Source organism: Chiloscyllium plagiosum, unplaced genomic scaffold (genome assembly GCF_037043375.1).
Source record: "Chiloscyllium plagiosum isolate Xiang-an unplaced genomic scaffold, Cpla_swu_hap1 HiC_scaffold_39, whole genome shotgun sequence".
NCBI lineage: Eukaryota > Metazoa > Chordata > Chondrichthyes > Orectolobiformes > Hemiscylliidae > Chiloscyllium > Chiloscyllium plagiosum.
This window is the reverse complement of record NW_028270177.1, coordinates 14,182,275-14,200,603: the sequence shown is the minus strand read 5'-3', so window position 1 is coordinate 14,200,603 and position 18,329 is coordinate 14,182,275. Positions and strand designations below refer to the sequence as shown.

The 18,329-nt window shown below is 41.6% G+C and overlaps 1 protein-coding gene across 2 annotated transcripts; it reads right to left on the bottom strand.

Moving 5' to 3' along the window:
- Positions 1-420: 420 nt before the first annotated feature.
- mrpl46 (mitochondrial ribosomal protein L46) lies at positions 421-18,096 on the bottom strand. Of its 2 annotated transcripts, none has more exons than XM_043677302.2 (4): positions 17,848-18,096; positions 11,047-11,245; positions 9,211-9,387; positions 421-745 (listed from the first exon to the last, which is right to left on the bottom strand). In XM_043677302.2, exons 1-4 carry the CDS (start codon positions 18,079-18,081, stop codon positions 483-485), a joined length of 873 nt encoding a protein of 290 aa, XP_043533237.1. In that variant the 5' UTR covers positions 18,082-18,096; the 3' UTR covers positions 421-482. The 2 variants fall into 2 exon arrangements, with proteins under 2 accessions (XP_043533237.1, XP_043533239.1); XM_043677304.2 differs by having other exon boundaries at positions 9,214-9,387.
- Positions 18,097-18,329: the final 233 nt, after the last annotated feature.

The window sequence follows — 18,329 nt, the reverse complement described above, 5'->3', positions numbered from 1 at the left end:
TCCCTGACAGGTTTAATGATGAGAGCTTTGTTCGGAGGGAACAATGTACTTGCAATTCCTCCAGCCACACTCACCGGCCCCACTCACTTCCATTTATCTTCTGCTCTTCCCAAATGTGGGTACAATTTGAAAGGCAGCAGAAAACCTTCCTCTAACAGCTAAACAGCAAAGTTTAATCATGTCCTCAATCTGATTCCCAAAGACATACTTTCCAGCAGAGGTCACAACATAACCGATAAGTAGTTGGATGCAAGCTGATTCCTCCCTTCCAAACTAACAGCACTAAGGCCAATTCATCAGCAATCGACTAAGTGCAAACCAGAACTTGAAAGTGACGTATTCCCAGTCAAATATTTGATCTTAATTAAAATAAGTCAGCTGACTCAGGAACTATGCAAAACAATTTGAGAAACATAGGAGGAATGCAAAATCCATCACATAATTTAATTTTTACAATGATTCCATTATAACAAAATAAGCTTTTATTCATATATTGTTGAGGTGTCAAAGATGAAGCGATTAACTTGCTGCAAGTATCTTGGTTTGAGATAGTCTTTCAGTTCACTCTTAGTTACCCATACATAGTCACCCTTCCTTCTGGTCTTGAGATCGCCATTCATCAGCAAGGCTTTAAAGAAAAACACTTTGGCCCCCACAATGCTGGAATTTCGCAAGTCCTTAGGATACTTGTATTTATAGAAGCCGGCCGGAGCATTGCCCAGAAAAACAGCGTGCAATTCATTTCCTATAAAATTCAAAAGATGGGGAACAAAATAAATTAGAAAATGATATTTTTTAAAATGGTGACTACAAGTATTGTCATTGAAAGCAAACATGAAAATGTTGCGAATAGATAGCACAGTGGATGCACCTACACTTTAAGGATTGCAAATTTAAGGCAGCAGCTCACCACCACCTTCTCAGGGACAATTAGGGATGGACAATAAATGCTGCCCAAGCCAACAATGCCCATATCCCTTGATGGTATAAAACAAAGGCATGATTAAGGATTAGCAAAAAGAAGCAGAGGCTACATGACAATTAAAGAATACATAAAAACAGCAAGTTGTTATAACATGGAATGTTCAAGAGGATGGTAGAAGCAGATAAAATAATTACATTGTACAGAAAAATACATAAATGTCAGAGGGGAAAATGAAGTACAAGACATTGATGAAAGAAACAGTTGAGTGGAACAAGTTAGATGGCGCTACCAAAGAGCTGGTATGGGCATTGTTATGAAGATATGGGTGAACAATACCTTTTAAGAGAGTTAAAAGCTAGCAGTGACAGCACCAAGTGTTCTCAATAACACACAATGTAACATGTGCTCCAGCTACTGGAGTAGCTAGTTGTCTGGAAACGACAAAAAAAATCAAATTAAGCCAATCAGTTTAAATTATACCCCGAGAAATACCAAATTCCAATCAAGTTTGAATTGACTATATTGACAATTTTAAAAGCCAATGACACTATCCGAAGCTTTGGGGTATAAGACCAGGGAAAATTGAACAGTTGGGAGGAGAACAGTCAAGCCCCAGCATGTAAACAGACTGCATGAAAAATAGCTCTCTTAAAAGGTACCTTTTGGATTAGTAACCTGTGAAGCAGAAATCCCTAAGAAAAGACACAGGAAGATCCAAATAGAAGAACCAAAAGCTGCCTTTGAGATACGAAGTGTTGTTCTGTAAATCTAAATTGGGAGTTTTATTGGACTAGTATTATAGAAGGGAAGGTAAAAGATGGGTTAGAGTAAGGACTTGTACATAGTTGTTAGTTAAGTATTCTCTGTTATACTTTTAGAAATAAAGTTGTTAATATTTAGTTCAAGTCGTTCTTGGTCAGTCGAATTTTTACAGATTACTGCACGGGATAAATCTTTTCTGTGTTGCTAGTTTTAAATTAAGCTGGAGGGTTTACCCAGTGTCATAATAGTTTGGGGGCTCGGGTCCGTGATTTGAACTGGCTTAGACAGATTTGAATAGATTTGGAGTACGAAAAGTCCCAGCAGATTTAAATACTTGCAGATTAGTGTCCTAGATCTTTAAATAAAACGTAGGTGAAGCAAATTGCTTAATTTCAAGGACTTGTGGTTGATTAAATTGAAAATGAGAGAAATGGGTCTTAAAATTGCTAAAGAGGTTCTGGGATTTGAAGATGATTCTCAAAATTGCCAAGAAAGTTTAGAAGGAAAGAAAAAGGCCATACTTTTAGAATTTGCAAATAGGTTAGATTTGAGTTTAACCAAGGAGAAAAGTAAAGCTGAAATTATAAACAATTCGTTGTATCTGAGAAACAGACAAGTGCAATAGAGGTAGAAAAACGTAAATTACAATTGAGAAAAATGGAGTTAGAAGATAGAGAGAGAGGGGAGAGGGGAGAGGGGAGAGGGGAGAGGGGAGAGGGGAGAGGGGAGAGGGGAGAGGGGAGAGGGGAGAGGGGAGAGGGGGGAGAGGGGAGAGGGGAGAGGGGGGAGAGGGGAGAGGGGGGAGAGGGGAGAGGGGAGAGGGGGGAGAGGGGAGAGAGGGGAGAGAGGGGAGGGGAGAGGGGAGAGGGGAGAGAGAGAGAGGGGAGAGAGAGAGAGGGGAGAGAGAGAGAGGGGAGAGAGAGAGGGGAGAGAGAGAGGGGAGAGAGAGAGAGGGGAGAGAGAGAGGGGAGAGAGAGAGAGAGGGGAGAGAGAGAGAGAGGGGAGAGAGAGAGAGAGGGGAGAGAGAGAGAGGGGAGAGAGAGAGAGGGGAGAGAGAGAGAGGGGAGAGAGAGAGAGGGGAGAGAGAGAGAGGGGAGAGAGAGAGAGGGGAGAGAGAGAGAGGGGAGAGAGAGAGAGGGGAGAGAGAGAGAGGGGAGAGAGAGAGGGGAGAGAGAGAGGGGAGAGAGAGAGGGGAGAGAGAGAGGGGAGAGAGAGAGGGGAGAGAGAGAGGGGAGAGAGAGAGGGGAGAGAGAGAGGGGAGAGAGAGAGAGGAGAGAGAGAGGGGAGAGAGAGAGGGGAGAGAGAGAGGGGAGAGAGAGAGAAGGGAGAAACAAAAAGAAAGAATTTGAACTTGAGAAGTTGTGACTTAGTCAGCAAAGTCAAGTTAACAGCATGGAGGTTAAAAGAGAGGGGAGCGATATATACAAATATGTCATAACTCTGCCACACTTTGATGAGAAAGATGTTGAAGCTGTCGTTATTTCAATTGAAAAACTGGCTAAGCAGATGGAGTGGTGCAAGGATTTATGGGTAGTGCTAGTTCAGTCTAAACTGGTAGACAGAGCTAGTGAGTTTTTTGCCACATTGTCCGATGAAGTGTCAAAAGGTTATGAAGAGGTAAAACAGGCTATTTTAAGTACTTATGAATAGGTACCAGAAGCATATAGACAGTAGTTCAGAAACACAAAGAAGGAACCAGGTCATACCTATGTTGAGTACAAAAGAATTAAACAGAGTCATTTTGATCGATGAATGCGTGCTTTGAAAATAGATAGGACTTTTGAGGCTCTAAGAGAGATTATTCTGCTGGAGGAGTTTAAAAACTCACTTCCAGAGACAGTAAGAATTCACTCGGAGGAAGAGAAAGTTCAGGAAGTTAGAAGGGCAGCAGAATTAGCAGATGAGTACACGTTGGTGTATAAGACAAGCTTTCAGCCAGGATTTTGTCCTCTGAGGGATAGAAGTTGGGAGAAGGGGAGATCCTACACTATTAAACCAAGAGTAGAGAGCACTGGTAAGAATTTACCACATGATTAAGAAGCCCAAGAGGGTGGAAAGGAGGTGAAAGGCTTCATATGTTTTGATTGTAATGGACTACGACACACAAAATTACAGAAGGCCACTGGGAAAAAGGGTTTTCACTGCCAGAAGGTAGGACATGTAAAGACACAGTACTGATCATTAAAGAAAGGCGCTGTGGGAAAAGATGTGGTAAAAGAAGCTAAGCCAGTGGCATTAATGGAGGTAATAAAGGAGACCCCAAGAAGAGCCGGGGAGCTGCAGGCTGGTGCACAGCCTGGGCAGGGGCTGAGTATGGAGTTAGTACTTGATCTCTACAAAGAATTCGCCTTTGTGGGTAAAGTTTACTCAAAAAACTGGGGAGAAGAACAAGAAGTTATAATTTTGAGAGATACAGGATCTACCCAGTCACTGATAGTAAAGGATGAGCAAATATGCACTTTTCTGATTTTTTTTTTTAAGATTAGATTCCCTACAGTATGGATACAGACCCTTCGGCCCAACAAGTCCACACCAATTCTCCGAAGAGTAACCCACCCAGACCCATTCCCCTGCCCTATAATATATACCTGACTAATACACCTAACACTATGGACAATTTAGCATGGCCAATTCACCTGCCTGCACACGTTTGGACTGTGGGAGGAAACCGGAACACCCGGAGGAAATCCACACAGACACAGGGAGTATGTGCAAACTCCACACAGACAGTTGCCTGAGGTGGGAATTGAACCCAGGCCCCTGGCGTTGTAAGGCAGCAGTGCTAACCACTGAGCCAATGTGCCTCCCTATCTGAGAGTGTGGTAATTTGTGGTATAGATGGAAAGAAATTTAGCGTTCCCCAATGTAAGATCAGGTTGGAGTGTCAACTTAAGACTGGGGAAGTTACAGTGGGAGTGATTGACAGAGTCTCAGTTCCAGGAATTCAGTTTGTTCTCAGGAATGATTTGGCAGGATCCAAGGTGGGAGTGACACCCCTTGTTGTGAGAAGCCCAAGGAAGACCAAGAAACTGAGGAGTTAAACAGAAATATCCTGGTATTTTTCCAGACTGTGTGATAACCAGACCCCACTATCATAAGTCCACAGCACGAAGCAAAAAGTAAAGAGAAAGATGAAGGAGTTGAGTTTCAGTTAGCGGATACCCTGTTTGACATAATAAGGCAGGAAAAACCTGAACAGGCAGAGGGTCAGACAGAAGTGTTTAGTCCTGAAAGGCTAAGAGACTTGCAACAGCAAGACAAGACAATAAAAGATATATATGTGGATGCATACTCTGAAATGGAGGCAGAGAATATTCTGGAGGGTTATTATCTGAAAGATAGAATCCCAAAATGGAAATGGAGACCACAGCAGGTTAGTGCAGAGAAGAAATGGGCCAAAGTGCACCAGATTGTGTTGCTGGTAGCATACATACAGGTGGTGTTACGGGTAGCTCATGAACTACCGTAGGAGGTCACCTCGGGGTACGAAAGACTCAGGCTAATGTACAAAAACATATTTATTGGCCTGAAATGCACAGGGATGTAGTTAACTTTTGCCGTACGTATCACACATGCCAAATGGTAGTTAAGTCACAGGCAGTAATAAAACCAGCAACTTTGGTGCCAATTCCCGCATGTGAAGAAACTTTCACGTGGGTTATAATTGATTGTGTTAGTCCCCTCCCAAGAACTAAAAGTGGGAACCAGTATGTGTTAACCATAAAGGATGTGTCTCCCAGATTTCCGAAGGCAACACCATTACAGGGTATCAAGGCAAAAAAGGTAGTAAATGAGTTAGTAGCTTTCTTCACATGACATGGGCTACCCAGAGAGATTCAGTCGGACCAAGGGTCAAATTTTACTGCTAGGCTGTTTAAGTGGTTATGGATAGCTTAGGTATACAGCATTTTAAATCCAATGAGTATCATCCTGAATCCCAGGGAGCTTTAAAAAGGTAGCATCAGACCTTGAAGGCCATGTTGAGAACATACTGTCAGGATTATCCAAATGATTGTGATAAAGGTATCCCATTTGTATTGTTTGCCATTAGAGATGCCCCAAATGAATCTACTCAGTTTACTCCCTTTAAATTAATATTCGGTCATGATGTGAGAGGCCCTTTGAAATTAATTAAAGAAAAATTGACAAAACCAAAGTCGGAGATCTCACATTTAGATTATGTATCGAAGTGAGGGAGAGATTAAACTGAGTAGGTGAGTTAGCTAAACAGCATCTAAGGAGGGCACAGTTTAGAATGAAGCAGGTGGCAGATAAAAGCTCCGAGACTCGTACATTCTCCCAAGGGAAGAACATGTTACTACAGTTACCAGTGATAGGAGATCCCTTCGAAGCCAGGTTTAGTGATCCTTATCAAATTGATAAAAAGTTGAGTCAGGTGAACTAGTTAGTAAAGATGCTGGATCAAAAAAAAGGGTATTGATTATGTCATGTGAACATGTTGAAACCGTATTATACCAGAGAGAAAGAACTGAGAAACAGGTATTAGTCACTGCTGCGCAGAGTGAGGAATCAAATCCAGATAATGTGGATTTTGACGTGGCTCAAAATAGATTTAAAAATGAAGTCCTTGAGGAGTGGGGTAGGTCAGGAGCATAGAACAAAGTTGAAAGATTTGACAATAAGTACAAGGGCATATGTAAGAATCATATGGGAGGACTAATGCTATTATACATGAACCAGATGTAGGGTATACTTCCCCAATAAAAGATCACCCCTATCGGCTTAATCCTCTCAAAGCCATACAGGTCCAGAAGGAGGTGGAGGCCATGCTCGACGAGGACATCATTGAACCAATCCAGAGTGAGTGGAGTTCGCTGATTATCTTAGTTCCCAAACCAGACGGGACTCAACGATTCTGCGTGGATTATCGGAAGGTCAATGACATTACAAAATTGGACTCATATCCAATTCGTAGATTGGAGGACTATATCGAGAAAGTCAGACAAGCCAGTTACATCACCAAGTTGAACTTAGTGCATGGTTACTGGCAGGTAACTTTATCAGAGACAGTGAAAGAAATTTCTGCATTTGTAACTGCAAATGAGCTATATCAGTTTAAAGTGAAGCCCTTTGGAATGAAGAACGCACCTGCCACATTCCACAGACTCATGAACAGAATTGTGGCTGGGTTAACAAACTGTGCAGTCTATGTGGACAATATAGTGATCTTTAGTAAGTCCTGGAAAGATCACATGGAACAGTTGGCAGAGCTCTTTGAACAACTACAAGCAGCAAAACTAGTGATAAATAAAATTGAATTTGCAAAAGCAGAGGTGACGTTAGAATATAGAACATTACAGTGCAGTACAGGCCCTTCAGCCCTCAATGTTCTGCCGACTTGTCATACCAATCTGAAGCCCATCTAACCTACACTATTCCATGTATGTCCATATGCTTGTCCAATGACGACTTAAATGTACTTAAAGTTGGCGAATCTTTGCAGGCAAAGCATCCCATACCCTTACTACTCTGAGTAAAGAAACTACCTCTGACATCTGTCCTATATCTATCACCCCTCAATTTAAAGCTATGCCCCCTCATGCTCGCTGTCACCATACTTGGAAAAAGGCTCTCCCTGTCCACCCTATCTAACCCTCTGATTATCTTATATGTCTCTATTAAATCACCTCTCATCCTCCTTCTCTCTAACAAAAACAGCCTCAAGTCCCTCAGCCTTTCCTTGTAAGACTTTCCCTTCATACCAGGCAGCATCCTAGTAAATCTCCTCTGAACCCTTTCCAAAGCTTCCACATCCTTCTGATAATGCAGTGACCAGAACTGTACACAATACTCCAAGTGCGGCCACACCAGAGTTTTGTACAGCTGCAGCATAACCTCATGGTTCCGGAACTCGATCCCTCTACGTTCTTGGGACATAACACTGTCTGTGAGTTCAACCTTCCATGACCAAAGGCCATCGAGGAATTTCCATAACCAAACTCAAGGAAAGCAGTGCTTTGATTCTTAGGACTCAGCAGATTCTATCTGAAGTTTGTTCCAAACTTCAGCAATGTAATGGCACCATTAACCGGTTTGCTGAAGAAGAACACAGTTTTGGTGGACAGAACCATGCCAGGAGGCATTCGATCATTTGAAATTAATATTAACCAGCAAACCAGTTTTAGCTACACCAAACTTTTCAAAACCTTTTAACATCGCCATCGATGCTCATGACATTGCAGTTGGAGCTGTACTCCTACAGGAAGATGAGGATGGGACTGAACTACCAGTTGGTTAGTTTTCGAAGAAGATCAACATACATCAGAGAAATACTCCACAATCAAAAAGGAACGAGAGAGCTTGGCACTGGCCTTACAACGTTTTAATTTGTATGTCACAAACAATGTGTCAGAGACGATTGTGAACGTGGACCACAATCTGCTTACATTCTTAGAACGTTTTAAAGATAAAAATATGAGACTATTTCGTTGAAGTCTTATGTTACAGACTTTTAATTTAAAAATCACACATTTTGCGGGTCGGAAGAATGTAATTGCAGATGCGTTATTGCGGATTTAACGGATAGTGTTTAGCTGAGATTTGTCTTTATTTAATGTTATATATTCAGGTAATGGGAAGAAGTTATATGGGAAGAATATATATTAAAGTTATCTGTATGTTAGGGTAATGTATTTAAAAAGTAGAAAACAAAAAGCCATCTTTTCATTATGGTGGTTCATTTTTTCTTAAAGGGGGTGGTGTTATGAAGATGTGGGTGAACTATATCTTTTAACAGAGTTAAAAGCTAGCAGTGACAGAACCAAGTGTTTTCAATAAGACACAATGAAACATGTGCTCCAGCTACTGGGGTAGCTAGTTGCCTAGAAATGACAAAAAAAAAATAGATTTGAATTAGGCCAGTTTAAATTACACCCTGGAAAATACCAAATTCCAATCAATTTTGAATTGACTATATTGACAATCTAAAAAGCCAATGACACAATCCGATGCTTTGGAGTATAAGACTGTGAAAATTGAACAGTTGGGAGGAGGAGAACTGCCAAGATCCAGCATGCAAACAGACTGCATGAATAATAGCTCTCTTAAAAAGGTACCTTTTGGATTAGTAACCTGTGAAGCAGAAATCCCCGAGAAGAAAAGACACAGGAAAATTCAAATAGAAGAACTGAAAGCTGTCTGGTTTTGAGATAAGAAGTGTTGTTTTGTAAATCTTAATTGGGAGCTTTATCAGACTAGTATTACAGAAGGGAAGGTAAAAGATAACAGAGTAATGACTTGTACAGAGTTGTTAATTAATTATTTCTGTTATACTTTAAGAAATAAAGTTGTTAATTTTTACTTTAAACAGTTTGCGGCCACTTGAAGTTTTACAGATTACTGCATGGGATAAATCGTTTCTATGTTGCTGGTTTTAAATTAAGCAGGAGGGTTTACCCCCGTATCATAACGGGCACAATGGGCTGGATAAACTCCTTCAGTGCTATACTATCAATGTTTCTAATTCTATAGACTATTATATGTAAAAAGCTATCAAATACTGCTACCAGATACTGTAGACAGGGCACGTTCTGCAGTCTGCCTCATGGTTTCCCCCGGCTTCCATTCACTCTGTGGCAGCAACCAAATCTCTTCATCTCCCACTTTTTCTTTTACCAGTAATATCAGTTTCTTATCCAGTTGCCTGTTCAATGTAGATCTGTCATTCTTCTTGTCAGCTTCTAAGACAAAGGTAAAGAAATAAATCTTGAATAATTGGCCAGCCAATACTGTTGCCGGACATAATTCAGCAATGTCTCCTCTGCAGTAATCCCCATTACCAAAAGATAGATTTATGTTAAGTTTGTCACAAATGGATAATAAATAGTCCAATTTTCTTCATGCAGACTGATATATCTTTATCGTTATTGCACAAATAGACAGCAAACATTTAAAGGAGATAAAATTATGAAGGAAAAGTGTTACTGTTTACAGATGTAACAGGCATATGAGATTTGCAATTATTATTAGAAAGGTCACTTTCGAATTGTGCATAACGTTGGACTCCTTCAAATGTCCCTACCACCATGTGTTCTCTATAATAAATGATAGCACTTGTCTTGCTCCAATGGAGTCATTCACAATGTTTGAAGGAGAGAATAAAATTAAAAAGTATTTTGAGATTGTCAGAGGCAGTTTTAAAACTGATCGTTACAGTTTGTTTACTGAGATTACAAATCCATAATAATGAACTGTATATTTCTAGTGAATATATTCAGCAACAAACATCAGGCTGATAGCAGAGACTGGCTGCAAACACGAAACCTTTTAGAAGATGCTTTTTTGACATGTGCAAGTATCAGAAATAGAGCTGAGAGATACATACAAGTTCTCAAAGCTTGACGTTCCTCAAAGTAAACAGTACATTCCAGCAGGAAATTAATGAAGAAAGTCAACAAGATTGCAATCTAAAGTTTGCAATGCTCAACAACATGTAACTATATTACAAACATCAGAAGTCACATTCTATTGAACACCAGTCTCTTTAAATTGCATTCTCCAATGCAACCAGGCTGTCTGACAACACTTTTTTTAAATTATAGAAATACCTAGGCAAAGGTTCAAGGTCTAACTACAGTTAGGAGCACCCTGTACCACACCAACATATTCCAGCAAAATTAGAAGGATTAAGCTTGTAATTATAAGAGAATGAAAGTCTTACGGGTAAATTAGGACAAATGAGTTAGACAGTGTCAAAAAATGTGGTGCTGGAAAAGACAGCATCCGAGGAGCAGGAGTCGGTGTTTAAAGCATAAGCTCTTCATCAGTAATGTCAAAATGGCCTGTTAAAGTGGAAATTCTTTGTGACGAGACCTATTTACAAATACATATGAATACACAGACCATTTCAGTTAAATAAAGATATTTACCTGCAAACAGTAACAAAAACGCTCAAGTCCACTAACATTTAAAAACAAAATATTGTAAATACCAAAAACATACTCCAACTTGCTGGATGTCTTCAATAATTTCTCACAATTCTGCCCAACTACTAAGGTTGAAAGAAAGGCACCAAGATAAATGAAAAACGTGGTTAAATGACACCAATCTTAAGTTGGAAAAGTCAAAACTGCATGGAGGAAAGCAAGATTGAGGGAAGTAAGGAGCTTTACTGTTTTAAGACTCTGGAAAAATGAACTGCAATGAGGAAATTGTGATCACATAATAATCACTGAATTGAAATTGTGAAGGATTTGATTCAAATGGAATTCACTTCCAATAAAAAAAACACTTTGGATGTAAAATACTGCATTTCTAGCAAAACAAAATTGAGCAAAAAAAAACTGAGCACTCTTCAACATACGTGGTTCACTAAAGTTGTAACATTAAAGGACCCAAACCTTGTATTCTCTCAGCAGCTCTAAACTGTCGGAACTTCTGTTCCCACATATCTTCCAGATCTTGAGCAGTCACAAGATCTTGGCCAACATCCTCTTCTTCTTCCGAATCATAATCATCTGCCTGAGTCCAACGAAGTTTTTCTTCATCTTCAAAGACTCGGAGCTCATGATCAGAGTATACACTTTTCTCCAATTCTACCTGCAAAACATAGGAGATCATTTGCATTTCAGGAACCCTATGGGGTTTGAACTATCCATTAGGCTATGGGAGGAGTATCCTCCAGGCCAAATGTTTCACAAGCAGAACAAAACTGTGAAACCAATACAGTGATTCAGAATGCACTATTACACATGAAAGTAAAAAAAAATTAACATAACATCACTGGCTTTATCGCGATGATCTCTAATTTAACAGTTAAGATTTATATGGTTTCAGCATTTCGGTTCCACATTCACACTGATTAAATTACATAAGAATATGCAGGCAGTCATATGAAAAACTCACCTTTTTCTCCATTTTGATGAGACTGACTCAATAGAAGCACCTTGCATGTAACTTTGCTTCAACTCTGCATCTAGACACCCAATGTCAGAAAGATATTTGGCTGTGCCCACGAGTAATCATTGCATGACATATAGTAATGTTGAATGACTTCTCCATTATCACCCACCAATCCCCAATCTGACCCAGGTCACCAAGGCGAACCAATAAAACCATAAGCCAATGGAGCAGAAATTAGGTCATTCAGCCCATCAAGTCTGCTCGGCCATTCAATCATAGCTAGTAAATTTCTCAACCCCATTTTCCCCACTTTCTCCCCATAACCTTTGATTCCCTTGACAATCAAGAACCTAATTTATCTATCTTGGTCTTAAAAATATTCAATGACCTGGTCTCCACAGCCTTCTACGGCAATGAATTCCATAGAGCCACCACTCTCTGGCTGAAGAAGTTTCTTCTTATCTCCATTCTAAACAGTCTTTCCTTTACTTGAAGGCTGTGTCCTCAGCTCCTACTCTCGCCTACCAATGGAAACATCTTCCCAATGTCCACTCTGACCAGGCTATTCAGTATTCTGTAAACTTCAATTAGATCCCCCTTCATCTTCTAAATTCCATCGAGTATAGACCTAGAGTCCGCAAATGTTCCCATGTTAGGCCTTTCATTCCTAGGATCATTGTTGTGAACCACTTCCGGACCCGCTCTAGGGCCAGTACATCCTTCGTAAAGTATGGTGTCCAAAATTGCTTGAAATATGGTCTGACCAGAGCTTTATAAAGCCTTAGAAGTGTACCCCTGCTTTTATATTCCAGTCCTCTTGAAATTAAATGCCAACCTATCCGCAAAGATCAAACAACAGTACAGACAAGCCTGAAACCTGACGATCAAAGTATATTGCATCACAAAATCACACTGCTAAACACAAAATTAGAAGAAAAATGTATACTGCTTCTTTAGATCAGAGAATATCAGTGGATGGGGTGTATTTGGATTTTCAGAAATCTGCGCTTAAGTCTCCCACACTAGTCGCTCTAATTTTTCCTCCAGCTGCTCAAGCCTCCAAACTCTGTGCACGGCAGTCATTGCCAGACCCAGAATGCAATGGGTCTACATGCTGAAGAGGTGTGCACAGAACATAGGTTTGCTCACTCACTTGGAAGGCTCGTTTTCAAACATTTCGTCACCATACTAAGTAATATCATCAGTGAGCCTCCAGATGTGCACAGACTAACCACGCAGCTTAGAGGGAACAATGGGCATGCAGATACAAAATCAATGTACATGCCAATATATTGACATGGATTGGGAATTCTTAAGTAGACAGGAAACATGGAGTCTCTTTTCTCCCCCGACCAAGTGAAAAGCAGTGACTTGTGTGATACCACAATAATCACACCTGTGACCCCAGCTTTTCTTTATATACAATCAACAATTTGAATGAGGGAATAAAATGATATATTTCCAAGTTTGCTGACAACAAAGAATTAGCTGGGATTGAGAGTGTTGAGGATATAACAACCATTCAAGGCAGTTTTGATTAATTGATTGATTGATTGATTGCTGTTACACGTATGACAGTGAAAAATGCTGTTTTGTGTGTTATACAGGCAGATTAGCTCAAATCCTCCAACCCTGGCAACATCCTTGTAAAACTTTTCTGAACCCTTTCAATTTTCACAACATCTTTCCGATAGGAAGGAGAACAGATATGCATGCAATATTCCAACAGTGGCCTAACCAATGTCCTGTACAGCCTCCCAACTCCTGTACTCAATACCAATAAAGGAAAGAATACCAAACGCTTTCTTCACTATCCTATCTACCTGCGACTCCACTTTCAAGGAGCTATGAACCTGCACTCCAAGGATTCTCTGTTCAGCAACACTCCCTAGGACCTTACCATTAAGGTGTATAAGCCCTGCTAAGATTTGCTTTCCCAAAATGCAGCACCTCGCATTTATCTGAATTAAACTCCGAACAGGCTGGGGCTATTTTCCCTGGAGCATCGGAGGCTCAGGGGTGACCTTATAGAGGTTTACAAAATTATGAGGGGCATGGATAGCATAAATAGACAAAGTCTTTTCCCTGGGGTTGGGGAGTCCAGAACTAGAGGGCATAGGTTTTGGGCGAGAGGGGCAAGATATAAAAGATATCTATGGGGCAACTTTTTCACACAGAGGGTGGTACGTGTATGGAATGAGCTGCCAGAGGATGTGGTGGAGGCTGGTACAATTGCAACATTCAAGAGGCATTTGGATGGGTATATGAATAGGAAGGTTTTGGAGGGATATGGGCCGTGTGCTGGCAGGTGTGACTAGATTGGGTTGGGATATCTGGTCGGCATGGACAGGTTGGACCGAAGGGTCTGTTTCCATGCTGTACATCTCTATGATTCTATATAAAGTGCATCAGGGTAGAAGAAGAGTGCAGAATACAGTGTTACAGCCACAAAGAAGGTGCAGAGAGAGAGAGATCAACATTAACATTTAACCAGTCTGTTCAAATGTCTAATAACAGAAAGAAGCTGCTCTTGAATCTATTCATAGAAGTATTCAAACTTTTATTTCTTTTGCTCAACGGAAGAGGGTGAAAGAGACTATACCCAGGGTGGAAGGGGTCTTTGATCATGTTGGTTGCTTTTCCAAGGAACAGGATGTATAGAATTGAGTCTACGGATGGAAGGCTGATCTTCGTGATGCACTGGGCGGTGTTCAGGACTCTAATTTCTTGTGGTTTTGGGAACAGCAATTGCCATACTATGCTGTGATGCATCCAGGTGGATGATTTCTATGGTACATCTATGGAAGTTGGTAAGCATCCTTTTGGACATGCTGAATTTCCTTAGCCTCCTGAGGAAGCAGAGATATCTTATACTTTCTTGGTTGTTACATCGACATGGGTGAACCAGGTCAGACCGCTGGTGATCATCACTCCGAGGAACTTAACGCTTTTAACCATCTCCACCTCAGCACCATTTATGTGGACAGGGGCATGGCCTCCAACCACTACCTGAGGTCAGTGACCAGCTGCTTCATTTTGCCCACGTTGATGGAGAGATTGAATGCTTTCTTTACGCCATGCCACAAGCAATCTCGTTCCTGTACTCTGTCTCATCTTTGTTTGAGATCCAACTACAACTGTGGGGTCATCAACAAACTTGCAAATGGAGTTGGGGTAGAATTTGGCCGTACAACTGAGTGTGCATATGGCTTAAAGAAGTTGAGTGAGCAGGCAGATGCACTGTAACATGGGATGTTTGAACTTATCCACTGTGGTAGGAAAAATAGAAAGACAGAATATTTAAATGGTGATACACCGGGAATTGTTGACATACATAGGGACCTGAGTACTTTTTTATACCAGTTACTAAAAGTAAGCAAGTGCAGCAAACAGTTAAATAAAATTTTAGGTACTATTTGCTTTCTTTTGTAGTTGGTCCAGTTCAATTTCTGGTCAATGGTAATGTCCAGGATGTTGATAGCAGGGGTTTCAGCAATGATAATTCTGTTAATGTCAAACGGCAGTAGTTAGAATCCATCCTATTGCAGATGATCATTACCTAATACTTGTATGGCATGATTGTTATTTACCACCAATGTCTGGGTATTGTCAAATGTTGCCACATTCAGGCATAGACTGCTTCACTATCTGAGGAATTATGAATGGTCCTGAATATTACGTTACCAACAAACATCCCACTTATGATAGACAATAGACAATAAGTGCAGGAGTAGGCCATTCTGCCCTTCGAGCCTGCACCACCATTCAATATGATCATGGCTGATTATCCTTAATCAGTATCCTGTTCCTACCTTATCTCCATAACCCTTGATTCCACTATTCTTGAGAGCTCTATCCAACTCTTTCTTAAATGAATCCAGAGACTGGGCCTCCACTGCCACACAGCCACCACTCTCTGGGTGAAGAAGTTTCTCCTCATCTGTCCTAAAATGGTCTACCTCGTATTTTTAAGCTGTGTCCTCTGGTTCGGCACTCACCCATCAGCGGAAACATGTTTCCTGCCTTCAGAGTGTCCAATCCTTTAATAATCTTATATGTCTCAATCAGATCCCTTCTCAGTCTTGTAAACTCAAGGGTATACAAGCCCAGTTGCTTCAGTCTTTCAGCATAAGGTAGTTCCGCCATTCCAGGAATTGACCTCGTGAACCTACGCTGCACTCCCTCAATAGCCAAAATGTCTTTCCTCAAATTTGGAGACCAGAAATGCACACAGTACTCCAGGTGTGGTCTCACCAGGGTCCTGTACAGCTGCAGAAGAACCTCTTTGCTTCTATACTCAATCCCTCTTGTTATGAAGGCCAGCATGCTATTAGCCTTCTTCACTACCTGCTATACCTGCATGCTTACCTTCATTGACTGGTGCACAAGAATACCCAGATCTCTTTGTACTGCCGCTTTACCTAAATTGATTCCATTTAGGTAGTAATCTGCCTTCCTGTTCTTGCCACCAAAGTGGATAACTATACATTTATCCACATTAAACTGCATCTGACCACTCACCTAACCTGTCCAGGTCACCCTGTAATCTCCTAACATCCTCTCACATTTCACCCTGCCACCCAGCTTAGTATCATCAGCAAATTTGCTAATGTTATTACTAATACCATCTTCTATATCATTGACATATATTGTAAAAGGCTGTGGTCCCAGCACTGATCTCTGCGGTACCCCACTGGTCACTGCCTGCCATTCCGAAATGGAGCTGTTTATCACTACTCTTTGTTTCCTATCAGCCAACCAACTGATGAAACAGTTGAAGATAGCTGTGCCTAGTGTACTATCTTTAGGAATTCCTACTGGGGTGTGCTGGAGCTAAGATGATTGACTTCCAACAACCACAACTATCTTCCTTTCAGCTACATATGACTCCAACTAGGTGAAGAATTCCCCACCCTCAATTCCGAATAACAAAGTTTTGCTTGGGCTCTCTGATGCCAAATTCAGGTCAAATGTGGCCTCTCAACTCCCTTCTGGAGTTCAGCTCTATTGTCCATGTTTGAACTAAGGCTGTAATGAGGTCAGGATCTGGTAGCCCCTGGATCATTAAGCAGGCTATTGCTAAATGATTGCTGCTTCATAGTATTATTGATGAACCTTTCTATCACTTTATTGATGATCAAGAACAGACTGATGAGGCATTAATTGGATGTGGTGCTTTGCGTCAACAGGAATTCTTTGCAATAGTGTCATGTGATATTTAATGTCTCATCATAGGTATAGCACCTTTGACCGTATAGCACTGCAGAACTGAACTCAAAACCTCCTAACTCAGTTGTGTGCTAATGTGTCACTCTGAGCAAAAACTGACTTTGAATGATTAAAGAAGGGTACAAGAAATCCACAATTAAATAACGGACACTACAGACTCTATTTACCATGATTCTAGATTAGAGTGATGGTGGAAAAGCACAGCAGTTCAGGCAGCATCCGAGGAGCAGGAAAATCGACGTTTTAGGCAAAAGTCCTTCATCAGGAATAGAGGCAGAGTGCCTGCAGGGGGAGAGATAAAGAGGGAGTGGGAGGGAAAGTAGTATAGCTTCAGGGTAGAGGAAATGACCTGGGAGTTGCAGTGGGAGAGGGACTCCCTGAGATTCTTGTAGAGAGAGGAGGAAAACTTCTTCAAGGCAGGCATCCTTGCAAGAGAATTCACAGTAGGGTTAAAAATCAACTAGGTAAAAACAATGACTGCAGATGCTCGAAACCAGATTCGAGATTAGAGTGGTGCTGGAAAAGCACAGTAGTTCAGGCAGCATCCGAGGAGCAGGAAAATCAACGTTTCAGGCAAAAGCCCTTCATCAGGAATAGAGGCAGAGTAGAGAGATAAATGAAACCCTACTGCGAATCCTCTTGCAAGGATGCCTGCCTTGAAGAGGTTTTCCTCCTCTCTCTACAAGAATCTCAGGGAGTCCCTCTCCCACTGCAACTCCCAGGTCACTTCCTCTGCCCTGAAGCTATGCTACTTTCTCCCCACCCCCACCCTCCTCTCATTTATCTATCCACCCTGCAGGCACTCTGTCTCTATTCCTGATAGAGTCATAGAGGTGTACAACATGAAGGGCTTTTGCCCGAAACGTCGATTTTCCTGCTCCTCGGATGCTGCCTGAACTGCTGTGCTTTTCCAGCACCACCCTAATCTAGACTCTGGTTTCCAGTCATTGTTTTTAACTCTATTAACCATGATCTGACTGTACAATAAAGCAGGTTCGAATTGCTCACTGCTCTGATCCGTCTGACAATCAGCAGGCGCGCTCCCGCCCAGCGGCAACGCGCGCACTCGCCTGTCCCAGCAGCTGCGCGAACGCGCTCTCCATCGGGTTCATTTTCCGCGACAAGACGGCCGCCCGCTGCAGACACACCGCGCCGCAGCACTGCCAACCCGGCACTTGATTCGGGCTGTGGGCAGGGCCTTTATCGGCCGTCACCCCGAAGGAATGCAGCGCCGAGTATCGCACCAGCCGCCGGAGCCTGACTCCGGCCCCGAACACAGGCACACAGCGCTGCAGCGCCGCCATCTTGCTCCCACCCACCGCCTGCGTCACACGCAATAGGGAGAAACCAACCGCAATGGGGAGGGGGGAGAACAAAGCACAATCACCACCTGCAGGGGAATCAATCCTCTTTAAAATCATCATCACGCACTTTCAGAGAACTAAACACCAATAAATCGAAACCTATTATAAATACAACATGATTATAACAGAAAACTGCAACATATTCATTTAAACTTGTAATTGCGTCCCTTAAAGTAATGAAATGGAAC